At 35.3% G+C, this 25,701-nt stretch overlaps 1 protein-coding gene across 3 annotated transcripts in view; it reads left to right on the forward strand.

The window, feature by feature from the left end:
* Positions 1-25,701, forward strand: part of PHF14 (PHD finger protein 14) — a 154,274-nt gene that overhangs the window by 108,335 nt on the left and 20,238 nt on the right. Inside the window, exon 18 of one of the 3 annotated variants that reach the window (XM_023750760.1) lies at positions 10,236-10,286. The exons of the other annotated variants lie outside the window; for them this stretch is intronic. Within the exon in view, the coding sequence (XP_023606528.1) occupies positions 10,236-10,247 (12 nt within the window). The 3' untranslated portion in view covers positions 10,248-10,286. Of the gene's footprint in view, positions 1-10,235; positions 10,287-25,701 lie in introns of those variants that run through there. 3 annotated transcript variants of the gene reach the window in all.

The following is a 25,701-nucleotide window of genomic DNA, read 5'->3' on the forward strand; positions in this document are numbered from 1 at the left end:
GGGAATGCAGACTGTGCAGCCACTTGTGAGAACAGTATGAATTCCTCAAAAAACTAAAAATGGAACTCCCATTTGAGCCAGCAATTCCATTTATGGGTATTTATTGAAGAAATCCAGAACACTAATTCAAAAAGCATATGCACTCCTATGTTCATTGCAGATTTATAACAGCCAAGATATGGAAGCAACCTAAGTATCCAAAGGCTGACAAATGGATAAAGAAGAGGTAGTGCTTATATACAATGGGATATTACTCAGCCATAGAAATGAGTGAAATCTTGCCATTTGTGACAACATGGGTGACATAGAGGGAATTATGTTAAGTGAAATTGAAATAAATCAGACTAAGATAAGTAACATATGATTTCACTTATATGTGGAATCTAAAAAACAAAACAAATGAACAAACAGAAACAAACTCATACAGAGAACTATGTTATACATCTGAAACTATTAAAATACTGCATGTCAACTGTAATTAAAAAATTTTTTAAATTTAAAAATTATAATCATATACATTCTGTTTTAATGGCCTTTTTCATGTAATTTTATATAGAACAATTTTTCATGTTAAATACTCTTTTCCAACCAGATTTTCAAGTACTGTGCAGTATTTCTTGGACACATATACTCTTATTGTAATTGCTGGATAAAAAACAAACAAAACACTTTTAAAATAAGGAAGTACCATAGTAGTAACAACAACAATGGACATTTATTGAGTACCTGTATGTGCTAGCACTATTTAAGCACTTAAATATATCATCCCATTTAATCCTTACGAGACTCCTTATGTCTTTTATCTCCTTCTTGAGGGTTAAAAAAAAGTTTAAAGAACTTAAGGCAGTGGTTCTCAACCTTGGCTACACATTAGAATCACCTGTAAATCTTTTTAAAATTCCGATTTCTGGGCCTCATCCTCTGGAAATTCTGTTTCTTTGTTATGGGGTGGGGCCACAACATTAGTAACAAAAAAACAGAATTTCCGGAGGATGAGGCCCAGAAATCAGGATTTTAAAAAGATTCCCAGGTGATTCTAATGTGCAGCCAAGGTTGAGAACCACTGATTAAGGATTACACAGCTAATGAGTGGTGCAACAGTGATTTGAACCCACGCCTGCCTGGTTTTAGAGCCTATGTTTTAGAAACTTGCTTTTATACATATACTAGTAGCCGTGTGCACAAATCCGTGCGCCAGTAGCTTGCCAGTAGCTCGCTGCTGCCCTTCTGTAGCTCTCCACCCGCTGCCCCGCCCTCCTGTTGCTCCCTCCCCCCCCCCCCCCCATAGCTTGCTGTCCTGCCCCCTCCTGTAGCTCTCCGCCCCCTTGTAGCTCGCTGCCCCACCCTCCTGCTGATCCATGATCCGGTCATTACATGGTCGGTCATTACGCTTCACGGCATAACGACCATTTGCATATTACTTCTTTATTATATAGGATTAAAATAAGTATTTCTATTTCTTTGTTTTAAGAGATTCTCGAATTAGGTTTTGTCCTGAAGCCATTTTAGATTTTCATAATGTAGAAACTCAGATAATTTTTCTATTAGAAGTAAACACTAGGAAAAGGAAAAAGACCTTTTGTTAAGAGGGATCTGTTTTGGGCTTTCTAATGAATAGGAGAATAAAAACTGGGGGTTATTCTTAAAACAAACAGATTGATTAAAGATGGTCCTACTGTAAGGAGTAGAAGATAGATGATAACTCCTCAAGGCTTTTTCTTCATAAAATTCAATGAAATAAGTATCTGTGTTAAGAGAGCTGCCACTTGACAGCCACTTGACAATATAGATGAGTTATGTAGAGCCAGCAGAATCTAATATATTATACTTGGAGGGAGGGTGAGGGAAAGGGATCTAATAGGCACCGAGCGCTGTATTTTAGCTGAGTCGAATGTTTCTTCTTAATGATTGTCATGAGTGTGAAATTTGAAAACCTTTTTTGTGAAAAGAAACTAAAACCAACCACATTCAATCTCTTTGCAAAGATAGTTTAAGAATATTCTGATTTGTGAAGTGTCAGCCACTTTATGTACAACTAGAAGATTTTGTACATTTTTTCAATATCAGCATTCTTTTGCAGTAGGAAGTCCCCTATTCAAAACAATACCTTGTTTGTCAGTGGTTCAGATACTAATTATAATGCAATTTATACTCATTTTGGTTTAATTGTTTTGTATGAAATTACTTCACCTATAAAAAGTTAAAAAAAATAGTTACCTCCTCCTTTATAGATAAAAATTCATGCATTTAACTCTATTTCCACCCATGACCTAGCTCAACCATCTAGGTTCTTTTATGGTTTCAGACTTCTACAAGTTGTTCTAGCCTTAATATATTGTTCCCTTTCCTTTGAATTATATTCATATGCTGAATTTAAACTCTGGTCACCTAAGATGTAATCTATTTTATGTTTTCTCTGAAGGTTTCTTAAAGGTTTATGTTGTAGTGTCAGACCTTCATTGAAGTTAAGTTGGTTTTTTGTTAAATGTACCTTCAATAATGCCTACAAATGATTATCTGCTTCACTGGTTTGAAAACTGTTTAAAGTATGCTTATAGAGGTTAAAATTTTTAAGATTCACTTTGAAAAGTTCAGACTGCATCAGAGCATTTTTATTAGTTCACTTTTGTGTTCCTGAGGGACTGGATTATTTCCTGAACTTTTCAGGACAAATAGTATTCTGTAAATTCTGTTTCTTCTAAAATCAGGTATCTAAATTTAGATTACCAGGTATTTGTGGATCAGTTTCCAAATCACAGATATCTAAGTAGTTTAAAACAAGTCATAAAGATAAGGTAATTAAGCACTGTTTTCTTATTTTAATACAGCAGTTTAACATATAAAAACATCAGAATTTAATAACTCAACATTTATTCCATTACCCAGTTATTAGTTTACTTATCACTAATTTTCCCCCACTTCAAGTTATTTAAGATTGTGAATGAAGTAGATATTTCTAGAAAGCATTCTTTTCTCTTTTACAAGCAGGCAACTTGCTATATAATTTAGACATTTTTCTACCTTTTCCCGGTGACAGTTAGTGACAGTGTGGAAGTTTTAACGTGTGTACAGCATAAAGACTATATTAAGTATAGCCTTGTCTTCCACTTCTTTGTTTGTGCTCCCGAGTCTACTACTCATGCGTCTAATTTTTGGGTGAGGTAAACTATGTCTTCATGATTGTTCCTGAATCTCCAATTTTTCTCTTTTCTACTCTTTCTCATTTTTTCCTGAATTAATGAAAGCAGCATTTGGAGACATGACACTCTATAAATCCTGCAGTCTGCAACTGACACCTTTAACAAAAACCCTTCAAATTAATTTTAAATAAAGGGTACAAAAGGAGACAATAGAAGTGGTCTTATCTATTCTCTGTATGAAAGGCTTTAATGACTATTTTTAAAATACTAATCTTCCATTTTTATTCAGATATAAGTAAATATTTTTCCTGAATTCAAGACAAGATGCAAATAAAAAGCAACTTGATACTTTCAGTTCACTGCCTTTAAACAAACTCTGTTGGATCTTTTCTCCAATGACGCTGGGGCATAGCTCATTTTTTTTTTTTTTTTAGTCTCCCTGAGGTATTACTAGTCTTTTAAATATATAACCGAGCCCAGTTTAATGTCAGGGCTTCATCAGTTCTACTTCAGGCTGGGAAATCTAGAGTTTGGAAGGGCCCCCTGGGCTTTGATCTTGTCCCTGCTTCTTTTGTGCGGTGCTGTCATTACTAGGGTTTTCCTACCTGCGGTTCCCTTGATGTGAGAGATGCCTTCTCCTGTGGGTTACTTATAACTCATTTTCAGAACTTAAGTTCCTTTCCTCCTCTTTGATTGGTATCACCTCATTCCCACTAGGCTGTCCTCTCTGGTTGGATACCTTTCTAGACAACCAGAGTCTTGCTGTCTTGCACAGGTTGTCATTTGTCCTAAGCAAGCACATGTGAACCCTTGCCTTGCAAGCTCAGAAGAGCTGTCATTCCTCACAGCCCTGCAGGTTTTCTCTGAGTTGCTCTGTCACTATAGCCAGACAGACATCCATCACCACCCAGTCTCTGTGCCCCTCACCCTCCGGGGCACACATTCTCTGAGTTCTTTACAGAAAATCCCCCTCATCTAGGGACTTCTTTATCATGCCTCTTCTAAAGAAATCCCTCCTCTCCAGCCTCTCCTCTCCTCATTCTTCAGGCTTCTTCCCCTTTGAGTTACCAGATCAGTTTTTGGTTTGAAATGCTTCAGAGGAAATATTTCCTGAAGTATTTTATCAGTGCATACTAGTATCTTAAAAAAAAAAAGAAAAGAAAATAAATTTTAGACCATTTATGAGAGGGTGAGAGAGAAAATTTCACTCACCCCATGAGTCCTTTAAAGTGAGTATGTCAAATACTCTCTCACAGTGACTCAACTCATGATTTTTTTTTTGGGTGGGGGGGGACATCCACTTTTTCAAATACTTCCTACCACTTCCTCAGCTTTTCTCAAGACCTCCAGGACATCCTCCTCCTTCTGACTTAACCCTTTCCTTCTTTTTTAAACTATGATTTGGCATTTGAATGTACACTTTTACAAAACATTAGAGTCCTTTATTGCAATTCCTCAACTTTCTCTGGAGTCACTGTATAGATTCATCTCAACTGTTTCTTTTCTGGTTAGAAATAACTGGAGGAAACCGTGAACTTAGGTTCACTACAAATGTACGCCTCCTAAGTTAAACTGGGCCTCACTGCCATCATGTGAGCTCCTTATCAGATTTCTTCTAGCAGTTATTTCAGATCTCTGCCACATATCTCAAGTCTCAGCTTTATTTCCAGCACTCCCATTTATCAAGAGGACTCTGTCTGTTACTTCACTGAGGAAAAAGGGGCCTATCCTCACCTTATCTCCTCTCAACTTGAGAAATAGCCTTTGTGCTTTCCCTATCTCAATCTCTTACTCCCTGTCTCAGAAGAAGAATAAAAAAGTCTTTAGTGAACCGGTTCTTTATTACTTTTGTTCTTTATTCCAAAAATCTTTGTCTTCAGAATCTGTTTCCATTCTCATTAAGTCATGTTAGAAGTTTTTTTACAAGTCAATCTTTTTGAAAGATGACTTTTCACATGTCTTTCCAGGTTAGAAAACTCAAGGAAGGAGCTCTCCATTGTCCATGCCATACAGGTGCCAGGGCTTTAGCCCTGAATTCCAAGGCCATCGGTATAGCCCCAAGCTGCTCGCTCCCCCTCTCTCTCCACTTTCTCCCTCTTCCTTCTCTCACAAATATCATCAGGCTTGTTTTTGTGTGTTTTTTTTTTTTCGTTTCGTTTGGTTTGTTTTTTAATTAAATATCCAGCTTAAATCCTGGTTTTCTCCATGGTACTTAGGACTAAATTTCTTTTGCATTTGTTTGCTAGACTGTTCATTTGGCATTTGGTAGATGCTTCTTTTTATTGTTATTCATCTTTTTATGTCTAGATTCCTTTTACCAGCTAGATTATAAACTCTCATGCCCGAGGATATTTCTCTCATACTTCCTTGAAAACATGGAACCAGAATGTTATACATAATTTTTTCAAGGTAGAGTTAAAATTGCTCTTGGTAGTTCACTGCTAGCCTGTTTCCTGTTAGTTGTTATTGAAATTATTTTTTAAACCTTTATTTTACTGAATGACAGTAGAAGGATATAAGTTATAGTTTTTGCCCTAGATGCCCAAGGATATTTGTTGAAATAGCAAGTGATGTCTGAAACATAAATGCCTGATAGCCATGACCCAAATATGCAGGAAGGACTGAGTAAGAGACATAAGAAAATATCTCTTGAGCAAATTTAAAATATTCTTTCTTAGAAGAGTTTCTGTCTAGTTCACTTAGCATTTCAGTTAACATTTAAGAGAATCTGTTGATTATAGTAGGTTTCTTTGAAGTAGAGTTATAGTTTTAAATAAAAAAAAACTGCGTTCTCCAGAATGAAGAATACTGGTGTTGTCGAAGTGTGTAGAACTAATCCCAAAGAAAATGTTGTTTTGTATTTTTCATACATAAAATTTGAGAAGAAACAGTAACTCTTTTACTTATGTAGGTGTTTTCTTTTTCTTGATGGGCCTACTAATATGTCTGTAGTAGGAACCTCATTTTATTGAGTAAAAATCTGTACAGTTGTCAAAAGTTATGCCACATTTTCTACTAGATGCTTGAAGTATCTATATATATAAAAGCCTAAGCGACCACTCGGCTGGTCACTATAACGATGCACTGACCACCAGGGGGCAGATGCTTAACACAGGAGCTGTTCCCTGGTGGTCAATGTGCTCCCACAGCCAACCTCCCATGGCCGGCCAACATCCCGCAGTCCTTCCCTCCCTCCACCCCCCACCCCCAGCTGGCCAACCTCCCAGGGGCAGACACTCAATGCAGGACCTGCCTCCTGGTGATCAGTGTGCTCCCATAGCCAACCTCCTGTAGCCAGCCAACCTCCCACAGCCATCCAACCTACTGTGGTCCCTCCCCCTGGCCAGCCCCGATTGGCCCGATCGGGACTGGGCTAGATGACCCCATCACTGGCCAGGCTGAGGGACCCCACCCGTGCACGAATTCGTGCACTGGGCCTCCAGTACTAAGATAATCAGACATGATCTGGTAATTAAAAAACTTACGTTCTAGAAGGACAGATAAGACATGTATGCATATAATTGTAATACAAGGTTTAAAGTGTTAAATGTCATTAGAAGATGCAGATAAGCTACTGTGGTAATTGAGAGACTAGGAACATTGTTTTCAGCTCCAAGAATCAAAAAGAGATTGTGAATAATATGTCATTGGAATGGGATTAGAAAAACTAGATCGTGTTTGATGGGAATGTAAATCATGGTAGGTTATACAGCACAAACAAACAAAATACCAAATTTTTGGTGGATTAACACTTGTTGATTTCTCATGCAAGTAACATGTCAATACAGGTTGGAAGAGCAAGTCTGCACATTTGATTACTTGGGGACCCAAGCTGATGACAGTTTTATTTCAATATAGGTCCAAGGCACTGTAGGAGGAAACATGGCAAATTGCAGAATGACTTTTAAAACTATACATGGAAGTTAACACATGCCATTGCAGCTTACATTCTACAAAGTACATAGTTAAACCTAACTTTAAGAAGCCAGGGAAGTATAATGCTACCATGTGCTACCGTACTTCATAAGCCTTTCTGGTACTTGAAGCATCATAGGGGAATCCTTGAAGAAAAAGAGTATAAGTGCTGGCGAGGATGTGGAGAAAAAGGAACCCTCATGCACTGCTGGTGGGAGTGCAGACTGGTGCAGCCACTGTGGAGAACAGTATGGAGTTTCCTCAAAAAGTTAAATATGGAACTCCCATTTGATCCAGTGATCCCACTTCTAGTTTTGCATTTTATATTTAGGTCTTTGATCCATTTTAAGTTAATTTTTGTGAAAAGTGTAAGGTCTCTGCATAGATTCTTATTTTTATGTGATGTTCAAGTGTTTCAGAGGTTTGAATTTGTTAGTATTCAGAAGTCAATTACTTTCTTATAATCCAGCAATGAACGACTGGAATAGGCTAATAGGCTACAAAACCTCAATATCACTTTAATTAGCACATTTTATAAATCTAATAAAATATATATAAGATCCGTATGAGGAAAATTATAAAATTCTAATTAAAGAAGTCAAAACCAAATGGAGAAATATTCTATGTACAAAGATAAGAAGACTTAATACTGTCACAACTTGAACTGTAGATTCAGTGCAATTCCAATCAGAATCTTAGCAAATTATTTTGTGGATATTGACAAATTGATCTAAAGTTTATATGGAAAGTCCAAATTCCCAGAATAGCCAACACAATGTTGAAGGAGAACAGAGTTGGAAAACTAAAACTTATCTGATTATAAGACTTACTATAAAGTTCTAGTAATCAAGACAGTGTGGTATTGGCTAAAGAACAGGCATAAAGCCCTCGCCGGTTTGGCTCAGTAGATAGAGTGTTGGACTGCAGACTAAAGGGTTCTAGGTTCGATTCTAGCCAAGGGCACATGCCCAGTAGGAAACGTGAAGGAGGCAGCCAATCAATGATTTTCTCTCAAATCAATAAAAATTGATTTGAAATCAATAACAATCCTATATAATAAAAGCCTAATATGCAAATTGTCCCCTCGGGCAGCCGTCTGACCAGGAGACCGGGAGTTCGAACACTCGCTATGACATGCGCTGACCACCAGGGGGCGGCACGGCACTGGCAGCAGGCGCTCAGGTGCCAGGCGCCCACAAGGAGCCCGCCCCGCACCCGCATGGCCTCTTCAGGGTGAGCTGGGCTGCAGCCACCGGGACCGCAGGGGCCGGTCGGGCTCCCTGTGGGTTCACGCAGGAGCCAGTGTGCAAGGCCTGCCAGGAGAGCGTGTGCTGCCCGCCCCACTTTCGTGCGGTGCCACTGGGCGGCCCAGAGGCCCACGCTGTACCACGGCCCACGGGGTCTGGCTGCGCTCACCACATCACCGTGTGGGGACTCGGGCACCATGACTCAGGCGGAGGGGGTGCATGAGGACCCGGGGGCCCAGGTGCTGCCCAGGGCCCAGAGGTCAGCTGGGACCTGCCCTTCCACACCAGATGCTCATGTTTTGATTGCTGGCCAGGCCTAGGGACCGCACCCGTGCACGAATATCGTGCACCGGGCCTCTAGTGTGTGTGTGTGTGTATATATATATATATTTTAAGAAAAAGAATAGGCATAAAGATCACTGGAACAGAATAGAGAGCTCAGAAGCAGAATAGGAATACACACACACACACACATACACACACACACACACACACACACACACACTCTCAACTGGGTTTTGGCAAAAGAGTAAAGCCAATTCATTGGGAGTTTAGATTGTGACCATATTATAATGGATTATAAATATTATATCATGAATCTGTAACTACTGAAGTTCTGTTTGGAGCCCTTAAGATGAAAGAAAAAACACCCACAAAAGATTAGTTAAGGATGAGAAGAAGAGGAGATATCATTTAGACCAGTGATTTGCAAACTTTTTCAATCAGATTTATTCTATATATTTTGTTACGTATAACTTAAAAGATTTCATGGAATAAAATAATGCTTAAAATTTCTGTTCTTTTCTTTTTGGATTAAAAAATGCTGACTAATCTCCACTAAATTGATTTCACTACCAGGTTAAACAATTAAAAAATTTTTGATATAGTCAAATTGCTTTATTTTATAGAAAGGAAAGTGATACCCAGAGAAGTAAGCTTAGGGTTACACAGTTAGTTAATGACCAGGGTAATGCTAATCAGTGCTCTTTCTATAGTCATTTATTATTCTATCATTGAGCACTTCGGAAATATTGTATATTAACATTAAATCTGTTCAGTGATTAAAAACAAGTTTAGATGTATAAAATCGTTTTTCATAAACATGAGTAAAAAGTTGTAGAAGGATACACAGGAATGATTAGGTATAGCAACATATATTCTTCTAAGCAAAATCTGTCAAAAGACTGAAAGCATTTCTGCGTTCTTTGTGTGTGCGATGAGTACTTGCACATAAACATGCAGAGTTCTTTGTCCACTGGCATGGAGACCCAGCTCTTTCTTCACTTGACTTACCCTTCTAAGGTCTCTAAACTTGACTTTATGCCTTCTCTCATCGATGTTTCTCATTACTCATTCTGGTACAAACAATGTTTTCCAAAAAATCAGTCCTTTGGTGTACTCAATGTCCCTGTACTCTTAGTCAAATATTCTACAAGAATACAGACTTAGAATCCAATTGTCTAGGTAGCTGTATAAACTTGGGGGTGACTTATTCTCTCTGTGCCTCATTTTCTCAGTAATAAATACCTTCTTATTCACATTTATTTATTTATTGCTATTTTATCTGTGTTTTAGAGTGTTAATGATGCTAAGCCTAACTGGTACTTAATTCACTCTTCTATTTAATTGCATGGCCACAGGAAATGGAAATGAAATGGTTTTCACAAAGATAAAAATGAAATATATACTTATGTCTGCTACTTCCAAAATACTGAGAATAGCACATCCTTTGTGTTGTTATTCTTTCCCGTATTTGAGGACTACTTAAAATTATTTTAATAGAATGTCGGCTTTATAACTTTTTAAAACACTCTGGAAATGTGTGTGTTTTTTCCCATTGAAACTCCATCTTTGTGAAGGAGTAACGAGTTCCTGCATTGGTAATGTTAAATGTACTTTAGCTCTCGATTCATTGCTGTGGTTATGTTTCCAGAGCCTGCTGTAAGAGATAAACCCATTGCAAATGAAGACAGCATTCATTTTCTTCCACCTCAGGCCACACAGAATTGATTGAGGTAATAAAATGACAGCACCTTGTAATATACTGAAGGCTCTTTAATTCGAAAACCAGTTCTAACCTGATTCACAGCTTGTTTAAAGCTAATTTATAGCTTGCATAATTTTCAGCTGGCCGACCAAGGTAAAGGATGATATATGAAAACTGATAAAGAATTAACTTATGATACATTCAGACCTGTCTTGTTAAAGTCAACTGGCATTAAAAAACAGGTGGTGGGGGATGGTAGGAAAAATAATTGGTAAGCTTTTGGTGCACCTAAGTAACATTGTTAACAACAGCTTAAATTTTCCAACATCTTATTTCAAGCCTAGCTTCTTGTCCTTTCTTTCTAAAATCAGTTCTGTTTGCATTTCTTACATTTTAAAGTCCTTCATTTTTCATCACATATTAAGGTAGTGTGAGGCTGGGTGCAGTTAGCAGCTGCTGTGACTTCCACAGTGCCAAATCTATTGTCTGCCATGGTGGCCATGCTGCTGCTAAATAGTTCTGTCAGCATTTTAATTACAAATAATCTTTCTCAGGATGCAAGTCAAAAGGAGTTAGAGTTCTTCAATTCTGCCTTGTTGGCTGGTTTTATCTCTTTATTCTAGCATATTTATTCATTTTTGACCCACAAATAATGCAACTACCATAGTAAAGTATTCTGTATTATGAAAGAAGTCAGATTTTCAGAAATTTCATGTCAGCATTCACAAGCAAAACATGGATTACATTTTCCTTCTTTATATTTAAATCTTTGCATGGTTATTTTTCCCTTAACGATTACTCAGCAAATGTAGTTACAAAGTTGTTCATATTAATAGCTTTTAATTTTTTATTTAAAATTATATTTAGTCATTCATAATCTGTGTCAAATAAAAATTGAGCTTCATTTTTACTCTTTTTATATATAAAGTACAAGTATACGTAAGCACATAAACAGATATACAGTATATATGTGGCATTAAAATTTCATGGAGAATTTAGGAAAAAAGTTCTAAAAAGACTCTTAGGGGGATGTTTATAAAGAAGTTGAGAAACACTGGCATAAACTACTTTTATCCTGCTTTTTCTCTTAATATTACATAGTAAGTAATAAAAATTACATGTAAGCAAAGCCCATGGGCATACTATTAAATTAAGAAGTAGATTCCCTTGTGTTACCAGCATCAGTCATTATAATCAATTTCATTTGCGATTTCATTTGTGATAATAATCCAGAAATGCTAGCAATCTACAAATATCCACAAAGTACTGGATCACTTTTGTGATTGATGGAGACAGAGAATTTATTTTTACAGCTTGAAGACTTGTGTTTTTTATATTCAGCTCTCATTTTCATTTAGTTTACTGTTTGTAAAATTTAAACTCCTTGACTTGAAAAACATAAAATCTTATTAAAAATTTTTTTTCTTCTTTTTAAGTGAATTTGGAGCCCATGTAACAAGTGATTCTGGAACCCAAGTAATCTGCCCAGACACAAACATGTGGTTGTTATATATTTCTTGTTTTTATAGCTTGAAGAAGGTATTGTTTTTTGGGACAGATATTTTACTTTTTTCCTTGTATTCCTTTTTTTGTTAATCTAATAAAAGCAAAGGCTATGGAAATATTCTTACTAGAAAAATCTCAGGGAGCAGAGATATCTGCAAAAAGTATGTGTTGTTTTTCATATTAATATTGATATACATAAGCAAAATTTTGTTTTATAGCCAATAATTTTTAGATATGTTCTTTCAGTCCTACTGGAGTTGATAATAGGAAGCAGTTAATTTTGAGTAATTTAAATCAAAATTTGTTCTTAGAACAGGACTGATTTATTTATAAATTTATAGACTTATTAATAAGAGATATACTTTTTAAAATATTTAAATAATTTGTATTTTTCACCCTAGCCGGTTTGGCTCAGAGGATAGAGCATCAGCCTGCAGACCAAAGGGTCCTGGGTTCTATTCCACTCAAGGGCACGTACCTTGGTTACAGGCTAATCCCTGGACCAGGCCCTAGTTAGGGCTCAAGCAGGAGGCAACCAATGTGTTTCTCTCACATCAGTATTTCTGTCTTTCCTTCTCTCTTCCATTCTCTCTAAAAATCAATAGAAAAATATCTTCGAATGAGGTTTAACAAAAACAAACAAAAACTAAAGGTGATTAAATATTTAAAAGTAAATAAATAATTTATATTTTTCTATTTTAAATTAGACATTTATCTATATTAAACATTTTAGAGCCACTATTTATTTCAATGTATACTCACTTGTTTCTTCTGATATTTGGAGAGTATTTAATACATGACTCAGTGTCATGCACATTACATAGGAACATTAATTTTACAAACTGCTCTCAATTTGAATAACTTTACATATTGACCTAGAAAAATAGCTTAATCAAGTTTGCCTAATTAGTTAACTAATTGTCACACTCTGGTGAACTTCATATTGAGAGGAAATTAAAGACAAATAGAAATCATCAGTCTTTGGTTAGAAATCAAATTGAAAGGATTTTTAAAACTTGTATTATATTTAAATGAAGAATATCTATTTACACTAACCTTATAGGCAATTTAAAAATTTAAGACAAATATCTGATGTGTGCCAAGCATTTAGCTTTGTTTCTGAAAGAAAGAAATAAATTACAAAAATGAAATGTATATAGGTAATTTTGGTACCTTTCAAAGGTATAGTAGGTATACAAAAAGCATAGTAAATATTTCTAAAATTAATGAGAGTTGAGTAAAATATTCCACAGGATATACTTAATGTACTATTGCTAATAATGTACTAATACATCTTTTTGATTAGCAAGTCTGCATTATAATAGCAGGGTAGTGGAGATAACCTGGTGTATCATGCCATTTATTTGGAGCAGTAACTTTCAAAGATCTCTGACTGGGACTCACAATTCCCTACACACTCCTACATACCATCCTACACACATCCTTATAAATGCCCCTGTTCACATCCTTATACATGACTCCATACATACCTCAGTATAGCAACCTTCTCATATGTACAGAAACTAGAAGTTCAAGCTAAGACGCTCAAATGATAGGATTGAAAGAGGCTCATATAATATAAAATTGAAGTTTCTATACTTTGTGTTAAAATGAAGGGCTTCCTGTCAGTAGAATGGCGGTAGGTTGCATATTTTGCCATTATCTTAAATCATTCCCAACTGCTTGCTGATATTGAGAAGTGTTGAGTTCCTGGGAAATATCTTTTGATACACTGTCAGTCTTGTCACATAAATGTCAAGAAGCCAATATTGTTTCCTGTTATACTTATTATCTGTAAGGTAACCTCTTCCTTTATATGTCTATTTATATAAAATTGAAATTAACTGAAATATACCTGAAATATATATGAGGTTTGTAGTCAGACAGATCTGGATTTGAATACCTACTCCTGCACTTAGTAGCCCTGCCACCCTGGGCAAATTCCTTAACCCTTCTGAGTTTCAGTTTCCTCATTAGGAAAGATAATTCTATATAGGCATGTTCTGGAGATCAGAGCACAGCATATGCAGAAACCCACTAAATCTTCCATGAATGGCAACACATACTGTGATTATTATTATTATAGTTATTAATAGTGCTGTTAATATCACATTTATTCTGACTTATGAGCAAAGTCAAGCTATTTCGTTGAATGTATGTTTGATGTTTCATAATCCAAAGAATAAGAAATGCCTAGAGTTTGGTTATGGTCTGAGCAAAAGGGAGTGCAGGTTGGGTGGAAGTGGGCAAAGGGAGGGGAGGTAGGGACATATGTTAAAAAGAAAAAAGAAATGCCTAAAACTTTATAGTAGCTCTTTATATCATTGTTACCAGCAAAAAAGATTGCTTGAGAACAATTGTATCATGTATAAATTTGATTACAGATACTTTTCCCCTCACTTTTAACCTATTGTTTCTGGATTAATATGAAATTAAAGCATACTACTATTTCACAATTTTTTCAACAGAAGATTACATGAATACTGTATTTTCTAAGCATCTTTCAAATCATGCCCTTGGTGTTGCTAATTTTTGCTAATAACAGAAGTCAATAGATAGGCATTATGAAAACAAGTAATGTCTCCCTTAAAAACTCAGTTTATTAGAATTATAAAGTTAACACAGGGAGAGAATTTTTTCTCCCAAGGTTATTTGAGGAAAATACCAGTTCCATCTTAAATTTCATTCATAACTAGAGCCCGGTGCATAAAATTTGTGCACAGGTAGGGTCCCTAGGCCTGGCCAGTGATCAGGGCTGATCTGTAGGGCAACCGGCGGGATGATTGGGGGTCCCCCACTGGCACCCACCTTAGCTGGCCTGGCACCCCTGCTCACTGGCCCCAAGTGTACCCTCCCCACCTCCCCCCACCGCCACCGCCAGTCGCCTCCCTCTGTGGCACCCGCCTTGGCTGGCCTGGGGTCTGCAGCCTGGGGGCAGCTCCTGGGTTAAGCGTCCACCCCCTGGTGGTCAGTGAGCATCATAGCAACTGGTCATTCTGCTGTTTGGTCGATTTGCATCTTAGGCTTTTATTATATAGGATAGTGTACTTATTCATTTAGAGTAGTTGGAATCAAAATTTAAATAATATAGAAGTGACTTTATAAACAACTCAAGGTTATCTCTGTGGTTAAGAAACCTGGTGATTGTGGGAAGGAAGGGGATGAGTGGATGTAGAAGAGGGTTTAGGGAGGAGAAATGGTGATGGAAATAATAAAATAAAGTAAAATACCAAAAATAAATAAAATTTTTAGAAAGAGAAAGAAACCTAGAATTTTAGGAGATTTGTGAAGAAATTGTCGAAGACCCATAATAAGTACCAGGGCCCAGATAAGGATTTGAATTTCTGTCTTCAAGCCCATTGGTCTTTCCCCTATGTAGTATTGATCACCAGTGCTCATTTAAGTACATCTGTAGTTAAATCCCTTTTAACCTCAGATTCCCCTTATGTTGTATAATCTCTATGATTACCTAAGTGGGCTTATTTGACACATGTAGATAAATACTTACTTATTTTGATATAAAATAAGTTATTTTAAAATTTTCTTTGCATTGCATTATATACAGACAGTCCTTGGGTTATGTCAGACTCGACGTACGTCGTTGTTTCATGGCTACGTCGCCATCTCCCATCCTATATAATAAAGAGCTAATATGCTAATTAGACCAAACAGCCAAATGACCTTCTGGACATCCTTCCGGACGACCTTCTGGATGAAGCCGGGGCAGTGAGGGGCTGTGAGGGCTGGCAGGGGCTGCGAGGGGCTGCGAATTTCATGCATTGGGCCTCTAGTTTATTTATAAAAAAAAAAAAAAGTTCCATCATTTCGACATATGTACATATGTGCTTTATGTTTTTTATTATTTGTTTACCACAAGTAAAGGTCAGGAATTGTTATATTTCTTTTAAATTCTTTTTACTGTTTCACTTCATTACTGCTGTGTATGTGCTCAATGTGAATGATGTAGGTGCTTATGTAAGTGGGTTCCAACTTACAGCGAAAATCACATTACGTCGCACCATAGGAACGGATCTCTCACGTAACCAGAGGACTTACTGCAATAGTCTCAGTTTCATCAAGAGCATAATTTTTTCTATATATTTCCCATAAAGAGATTTAATCTATATACAGATTTGTTTTTTGATATTACCAACTTCATTTTGCATCAGTGGTGTATGTGAATCTCCTGCATGTTTGTGCTTGATATTTTTAAAATTCCTTGTTGTTTAAAGTATTACATGTCTCCTTTTCCCCCCATTGACCTCTCCCCAGCCGTTCCCACCCCCTAGCACAGTGATGGCGAACCTATGACACACGTGTCAGAGGTGACACGCGAACTCATTTTTTTGGTTGATTTTTCTTTGTTAAATGGCATTTAAATATATAAAATAAATATCAAAAATATAAGTCTTTGTTTTACTATGGTTGCAAATATCAAAAAATTTCTATATGTGACACGGCACCAGAGTTAAGTTAGGGTTTTTCAAAATGCTGACACGCTGGGCTCAAAAGGTTCGCCATCACTGCCCTAGCACCTGCCCTCACCCCCCTACTGTCTGTGTCCATGGGTTATGCTTATATGCATGCATACAAGTCCTTTGGTTGATCTCTACTCCCCCTCCCCTGTGTGCTTGATTTTTTTTTTTAAATATATTTTATTGATTTTTTACAGAGAGGAAGGGAGAGAGATAGAGAGTTAGAAACATCGATGAGAGAGAAACATCGATCAGCTGCCTCCTGCACATCTCCTACTGGGGATGTGCCCGCAACCCAGGTACATGCCCTTGACCGGAATCGAACCTGGGACCTTTCAGTCTGCAGGCCGATGCTCTATCCACTGAGCCAAACTGGTTTCGGCGTGCTTGATTTTTTTAAACCTAGTTTCAAATAGTTTGTTTCTAGTACCTGTGAGTTATGCTTATATTACGTTAGTATTGATATTTCTGTTTCTACTTGATACTTGCTTTTCCTTATCATGCAGTCTCCTATAAAAATACTTCATGAAAAAAAAAGAATACTAGCATATTTTCCTCAATTTGGGAATTATTTGCCTACAAAATTTTAGGTAGCCAACTTTTGAATATTTAATATCAGAAATAGCAAAATAAAATGAATAATTTGCTTAAACAGATTTACTGATTATTAGTTTTACATTAGAATTTCTTAGACAAGTTTTTAAAACAAATAGTTTTGAGTTTTCTCAAAAGTGTACTGTAGACAACAATGTTAAATTTATTATCAATGCGAATTAATGAATCCCAAACACATAAAATTACAGCTTTTAAATTTTCTTAGTAACCTAAGGAATCCTCAAATTTAAATACTTGATGCCCTTTTGTGTTTTTATAGTTGTACTCATGGCAATTATTCATTACTACATACTGGATCATTTTTATCTATATCTTGTGTCTGTTTTGTTTATATAGAATAAATATTTGTGGTTTCTCATTTTTCTGAGAAAGATTCAGATAAAATAGGTTTGAAATACTATCTATAATTCATGGCTTGAAAAGAAAGGCCTTATCCTGGTATTGTATGGAAGAGAAAACTACCTAAATCATTTCAGCAGCAAGCTTATAACCAAGATAACATCAACATTTTCCTTCTTAAAGGAAAAGATACGTGTTTTCCATATATTAAAGTAAGGGAGCATTATTTTATTAAAAATAGTATGATAAGTTTAACCTATCAGGATCTCAAACTAGGCTTAAAGAAGATTCTGTTATTTTTGATAGGGAAAACATAATGGTAAAAATTTTTTTATTCACATTTTCACTGTATATGCAAGACCATAAATAAAACTCCTAAATATAAAAAAATACTTGTTAATAGATCATAGTTTTCTCACTATATATGCAAAATCATAAGAAAACTTCTAAATTATAAAAAATACTTGTTAATAGATCATAGTTTTCTACTTTAATTCTCAAAAAAATTATCCCATATAAATATAGTGACAAACTAATGACATAATGGCTAATTGATAAAAGTTGTCAATTTGAAAAAAATCTAGATTTTAATTTTCTTCTCACACATAAAATGTGGCCTGTGCCTTAGTATTGCTTATTGTTTTGTTTTTTTTTTACAAAGTTTAATATTTGCATAAAATAGAAACAAGCAAGCAATACTTTTGATCCGTATTACTTAAAACTTAGGGATAAGAAGGGTTTTAGTTATGTTAGAAATGTTTGACATGCTTCAGGAATCCAGATTTTCATTTCTTGACTTTGACTAGATATTGCCTTTCCCACAATGAAAAATAAAACTTTATGGAACTATGGTCTATATTACTAAAATATGCTTTAAACAATTTTTGAAGGTTATATGCGATAGTAATTTATAAATAAGGTATATAAACTTCACTTAGCAGAAATTATTTTATAAATAACCATGCAGTATTAATTTATTTTAATTATTACTTTTTTCATGTTGCTACTTATCTATGGTATATTCAGTAAGGAATTAAATAGGTTAATTTAAGAGCTGCATTTAAAAATCTATTAATTACTTTGTTTTCTTTATGCAAGTAATACATGTTCTTTATAGATCATTTGGAAAAGTAGAAAAATAGATAAAGAAAACAAAAGTCATAACTTCCCTCCAAGAGATTACCACTGTGAGCTTTCCTTCTTGCCTTCATTTAACAAACATTTACTGAGCATCTTATAAGGGTAAGGCCCAATAACAGTTGTTGGGTGTATGAGGTGTTCATGGCAGGATATAACCGCTGCCCTCTTGATGCTTATAGTCTAACCCCTGTCCTTTTGATGCTTATAGTCTATCAGAGAATATAGACACATGAGATAAAAGCTATGGAAGAAGAACCCAAGGTACTGTTAAAACCAGAAGCAGGGAACTAACCTGGTTTGATGAGTCCCAGCAAATATTCTTGATATTTTGTGAATGTGGTAAGAGTCTTACCTAGATTACTGTACTATTATAGATAGACTAGAGGCCTTGTGCACGAAATTCGTGCATGGGGAGGGTGGTCCCTCAGCCTGGCCTGGTCCCTCAGCCTGGCCTGCACCCTCTCACAATCCAGGACTGCTGGCTCCTAACTGCTTGCCTGCCTGCCTGCCTAATCGCCCCTAAACACTATGCCTACCTGCCTGATTTCCCCTAACCGCCTCTGCCGGCCTGCCTGATGGTCCCTAACTGCTCACCTGCCTGTCTGATCACCCCTAATCGCCTCTGCCTTGGCCTCCGCACCCAGGACCCAGGCTTCCCTCCTCTGGCCGGCCGCAGGCAACCAGACCCAGGCTTCCCTCCCTCTGTCCAGTCACAGGCACCCGGGACGCGGGCCGGTCTCGCCTGGGCCAGCCGCAGGCACCCGGGACCCTGGGCAGTGCCACTTGGGCCCTGGCTTTGTCAGGAAGGACGTCCGGAATGACGTCCAGAAGATGCCCGGTCTAATTAGCATTTTACCCTTTTATTAGTATAGATCAGCGGTTCTCAACCTGTGGGTGGTGACCCCTTTGGGCGTCAAACGACCCTTTCATAGGGGTCGCCTAAGACCATCGGAAAACACATATAATTACATATTGTTTTTGTGATTAATCACTATGCTTTAATTATGTTCAATTTGTAACAATGAAAATACATCCTGCATATAAGATATTTACATTACAATTCATAACAGTAGCAAAATTACAGTTATTAAGTAGCAATGAAAATAATTTTATGGTTGGGGGTCACCACAACATGAGGAACTGTATTAAAGCGTCGCGGCATTAGGAAGGTTGAGAACCACTGGTATAGATGTTCTCACTTGCTCTCTCTTTCCCTTTCTTATATTTTTAAAATTCCATTGATTATTTCAGTGAGAATATAGGAGGAAAAACAATTATTGTGTGCATGTAGCCTCCATATCTGAAAAATTCACATTATTTTAAAAACCACTATGGTATCATTATCACTGCTATAAACCTAAGTAGACTGAAAATGAGCAAATCTCCAAAATGTCTATTAGGCAATTAGTTCCCTATAGGCAGGAAAGAATTTAGCATTACCAAGTTATTTTTATTATAATATAAAGCTGCCGATTCACTTGTTATATTTTATGGAAGTACTTTATTTTACCTGGTTTTAACACTATTCTTGTCCTAAAGCAGTTTTCATAGTTTCATAGCAATTTTGTTACAATTTTATATTAATATGCTTAATTAATCAAACTATTTAAAGACCTATTTTCTAATAAGAAATCATGTGCCTTGTTTTTATCATTGTGACCTATGCTAATGAATATGAAAAGTAGCGCGTATTGTAGATATATGTAATAGTACCATAATCCTATTTCATTAAAACAGTAAATTAACAATGTCATAGGATACTAAGCCTTGAGTTTGAACTCTCAACATTCCCAAGAGCCCTCAAGAGTCCTTCATGGACCTTATGAATCTTCTTCTTAAAATAGAGGCTATTTTTTTTTTCTTTCTGGGAAAATAAGCTTTTGTGTTAGTAGCTGCCAAAGAATTGAGGAAGCCATGACCTTGATGATAAATCCTCCTCACATGAGCTTATTTGAAGAGCAGTCATCCCAGGGTAATGGCAATATTTTATGTTGCTCAGAAAGTGATTTTTGTAACATTTTCCCAATACTTCCTTTTGTCCTTAACTATTTCTGTATCCTCACGAGATTTAGGAAATATAATGCAACAAATCCTGAATATTGTCAGGCTGCTTGAAAAATGAAAAGCAGTATGTGTGTTCATCAAAATTTTCATAAGTAATCTTTGGGGAGCAGCATTCTTGGATTTGAAACTGCTTATGGAACATGGGCTCCTCTAGGCAACAAAGTATTTTATTCACCTTTATTATTTCGAATACTTTGCCCAGTGTCTGACACACAATCATTGTTCAATAAACTTTTGTTGAAGGAACATAGGAAGGATTCTAGCAATAGAGTTTACTTAAAAAGTTAAGATCTTTAAAAGATTAAATTTAGTTTAATGTTAGTCAAGGGACAAATGTATTCTAGACTCTTCTAAAATGAGATTATTTGATCAGTTCTGCAAGATAGACTTAGGACATTTTTGTGTAACTAAGTCATTAATGTGTTCAATATCTATTGGACAAACATTGAATTGTTTTGGAAAGGTATATGAAGCTTTAAAATGTATTGATCATGAGCAGTTCTAATTGTCCACATGTTATACTGGAAATGGAGTCTAGCAGAAGAATGCATAAATGGCTTATATAGCTCTCTGAATATGTTTTCTTCATGTAGAATATTTTTAAATGACACTATATGAAATATTTTTCTAATGTCCTATAGCCAAGATTATGGAATACTGAGAAATATTTCATATTTATAGAATAATAAGTTCATAGAAAATATTGGTTAAATGAATGCATTATCAGGGGAGCTTTGTAAGTCATTTGGGACTTGCAAAGTAAAGTGGCCTACTCTTGAATAATTTAAGAATATATCAATGAATGGTTTCATGATAACAGTTTAAAAGAAACAGTTTCAAATATTTAATCATCTTTTTTTAAAGCGAAATAGTCTCTAAGTGAAAATATATAAATTTAAGATGTGGAAATATGGCTATTTTGACACTGGTTATAAAATATCATTATTAGAGAATAGTGTGGTATTTTCTAAAATACTATTTTTAATTTTTTTTGAAGCAAAGTCAACTTTTTTCATGCATGAAAAACTAATGTGCCATAAGAGATGTGTGACTTAGACATCTAATGAGCAATTTATTTCCAATCAAACTATGAAGATTAATAGGTTCACTCAGGGAAAAATAGCATTCAACTTGAAATAGAGATATTTGAGGCAACTCAATTTGTTCACTTGGGAGTAAAGTTTTAAAAATTCAGTTTCCAAACATAAGTTTATTTCTGAAAGATACAGTCCTTAATGTTGGTTATCTTAATAAAATAATTATGAAGTATTTGTTTTAAATATTCATAATACTAACCTTTGGGCATGTAGAAGGGTATACTATTGTTATTCCATAGACCACTATGTAGAATATTAATCATCAAAACAATAAATTGCCCTGACTGGTTTGGCTCAGTGGATAGAGCGTTGGCCTGTGGACTGAAGGGTCTCAGGTTCAATTCCGGTCACGGGCACCAAAAATAAAAAAATAAAAAAATAAACAATAAATTCTCCTCATGTGTTGTCATGGTTGTTTTCTTCCTTATCACATTTATATGCCTGATGGACTTTATTATATATTTTCTCCATTGCATTGTAATTCTGTGCACAGCTGTCTACCACTTTGGAACACGGGCTCCTCTAGGCAACAAAACATTTTATCATCTTTATTATTTCTAATACCTTCCCAGGGTCTACACCCAGTCATTGCTCAATAAACTACTGTAGGAGGAACAAAAGAAGGATTCTAGCAATAAAATTTACTTAAAGATTAAGATCATCTTTAAAAGATTAAATGTTTAATATTAATCAAGGGACAAATGTATTCCAGACTCTTCTAAAATGAGTTTAGTTGATTAGTACAATCAAGTCTGTCATTGGGTTACCAAAAAATAAAAATTATTTTTTAACTTTTGATTTACTCAGTTTCATTTTGTTTAGATATTTGTACACAATTAAGTCAGTCTTACCAAATCATGTTTCTATGGAGAAATTTCTTGTGTTAAGCAAAAGTACTTCTATTCCTCTAGATAACAGTCAGACATTATTTTGAAACCCCTGATTAAAGGCACTGAAATAAAATGTCAGTATTAATAAGAACATCTGCCCCCCCCCCAAAAAAGAAAACAAACAAAAAAACCCCACTACAATATGAAATAATAGAAACAGATCTTCTATATCTTACTATTTTACCAGTTGAATATTGTTCTAATGGTTCTTATACTGCATGAATCCCAGAAATATGACAATGAATTTCATGTGGGAAACATCACTCAGTATTGTTGAATAACTACAATTTTACCAGCAGCAGTAAATACATATTTATACAGTGCAGTCTGTAACGAGTTATTCATATCAGGGAAGTTCTAAAATCTCATTATCCATAACTCCTGCATACTATCTTGGCGAGAGACTTTATAGTATTTGAAACCATAGTATACTTATTTCTAAATCATTTAACAGAGGTTATTTGTTTTCTTGTCTTTTTACATATTTTTGATGAGATAACTTCAGATTTTAAAAGAATTGCAAAAATTGCATAGAGAGTATGCAGCTTCCTCTTTTGTTAACATATGAGCATAGAACAATTATCAGTCCTAAACCTTAGTATAGCATTATTAAGTAAATGATAGAATTCATTTGGGTTTTACTGATTTTGCCAAACATGTCCTTTTTCTGGTCATTCTGTCATCATGTCTCCTCCAGTTTCTGACAGTCATGCCCTTCATGATCTTGGCTCTTTTGAAGAGTACTTTGCATTTATTTTGTAGAGTATCTCTTAATTTGGATTTGTCATTTTTTCATGATTAGATTGAGGTATGCATTACTGGGAAAGACACCAATTCTAGTGCCATGGTTATTGCTTATATCAATGAATAAATAAAATATGGTATATAAAAGGTGTGCTTTTTCATGTTTATGGGATGATTATAAGCTTATAGAATTGGGTTTATGCTCATTAAGAGTCTACCCTAACACACCATCCATCATTCACTTTACTTCCTTTCTTTTATCCTACCTGTTGTGCCAGACTCTCACCTTCCACTCTCACTGATCTTCATTTCCTTTACTGTAACTATACTCTCCCTAAGTGGCTGGGCAAATCCTTACAGTCTTTCTTCCCAGTCAAAGAGATTCCCTCTTGATCCCAAATCATACTTGGGAAATCCGAAGTCTTATTTTTAATTGCCCCATTTCCATGCCACCAAAGCCACCACAAAGAAATAAAACACAATAGGAGGAACTAAAGACAAAAAAGCAAACCTATTCTACTAGATCTGGTCCAGAATCACAAATGGGAGAGATAAGTGATTGGCCAACAAATGAAATAGAATTATTCATGTATTCTTATACATGAAATTGGAAATTCATTATCACCCTTTATCTTACTTGCTATTAAAATAAAGGATATGATTTTGTAACATTAACTAAAGGGAGATTTTTAGATTAGCTGTCTTTTGTTTGAATCATCAAGTAGAGAAAAAAAGATAGAAATGTATGAAATAGCTCCATTCTGCTTAATGACATATGTACTTGAACTAGGTTTACTAAGAACCTCCATAGTTACTTTAATTTTACAATATAGCCCTAGACTTCCTAATTAAATATGCAACTCCTGTCATAAGAAAAAAAAACCCTCTTATGCTTTTTTACAGTAAATTTAATTAAGCATTTCTTGTAAGTTCATTTCAGTATCTATCATGGCCCACTAAAGTTGGAATTCAGTTGTAAAATGGTGGATTAATTGCCTTTTGTATTAAATGAAATAAGAATCTCAAATATGCAAAGTCAGGAAATTTAATTGTGTTCTTCAATTGCTTATTCAATGCATTGGAAAACCGAATGCAGAAGTACGGAAAAAAAGGCCAAAGGTTGTTAAATGTAGCACATCACACGCATTTTGCACTTTACTTAATGATCCGAGTATTTATTACTATGAAGTAAATGTACTATTTAAAGAATTATGGTGGAATTGTAAAACGTTAAAACTCTAATTAATTTTAGTCTGAAGCACGGAGCGTGCTCATTTTGCCTAAAACATTTTCATTATCGTATTTTCCCATTTATTAAGATAAATTTTTCCTCACTGTGCAGCACTAGCATATTTTCTCTATTAAAAGCACAATCTTAAATGCTGTTGTGAATTATATCTGGTATGTTTTTTAAATGAACAAAAGAAAGTTAACCACAGGTTGGAACAATAACTACAGATTAAGAGTGTCTACATATTTTTCACCAAAATATTCATATACTAACAATTTTAAAAGGTTTATTATTAAAGCATACAGATAATTATGACTTCATTTGAATCCAACTATAGTAACTCTTCTTTAATTCATCAATGGAATATTTAAAATCTAAAGAAAAATATAAGAAAATAGAAATACTTGTAGTGTTTAGCTGCATCTTCTCACTTCATTTTACTGTTGTATCCCTGTGTGGTTTTGTCTGCTGTGAATAAAAAAAGCTGACATCATTCTCTTTGAAAACATAGACCACCATTAGGCTTACTTATTTCCGAAATATTTCAAATGGACAAATTGTAAAGGGATTTATTAAAAGAAAGCTTATGTTTTCTGATTGAGAAAGTAATCTATGCTCAGAGCAGAAAAATAAGTACATGAAAGCCAGACAAGAAAATAAAAATTAATAACATAATCTCTATGAACATTTAAAGTACTCAAGAAAGGAATTTTAAGTAGAACCATGGAACACAAAATATTTATTTTAGTTGTATTATTTCAATGTAGGGGCTACAGATGCTTCAGGTGTTTTCTACATAAAATCTTTGAGCATATTTTGTATTTACTTTGAATTTAGAAAACTTTGATTAAGTAGCCATTTATGTTTTTTAGTCTTTTTATTTTGAAATAATTTTAGACTTACAGAAAAGTTGCCAAAATAATACAAATAATTCTCATTTGTCCTTCATCCAACCAAAAGGTTAATGTTCATATGGATCGCTGGTTTACCTTCCTCACTTGGGTAATGTCGTGTTTGACAGGTTTCTCCACTCTAAATGTACTTAAAGCCATCTTTAAAGATATGAAGAAACAATGGGGAAAGTTATCCCTTTGTATAATTCTACTCTTAAGAGAAATCATTAAAACTTGGCCATCTACAGGATATAGTCATCAGCAGTCCTCTTGGACTGTAATGCTTTTATTTTTTATTAATCCTCACCCCCTAGGATATTTTTCTATTGATTTTTTTTTTTTCTTTTAGAGAGAGAGAGAGTGGAAGGGAGGGGGAGAAACAGAGAGAGAGAAACATTGCTTGGTTGCCTCCCACACA

The sequence above is a fragment of the Myotis lucifugus genome, unplaced genomic scaffold (assembly GCF_000147115.1).
Source record: "Myotis lucifugus unplaced genomic scaffold, Myoluc2.0 scaffold_15, whole genome shotgun sequence".
NCBI lineage: Eukaryota > Metazoa > Chordata > Mammalia > Chiroptera > Vespertilionidae > Myotis > Myotis lucifugus.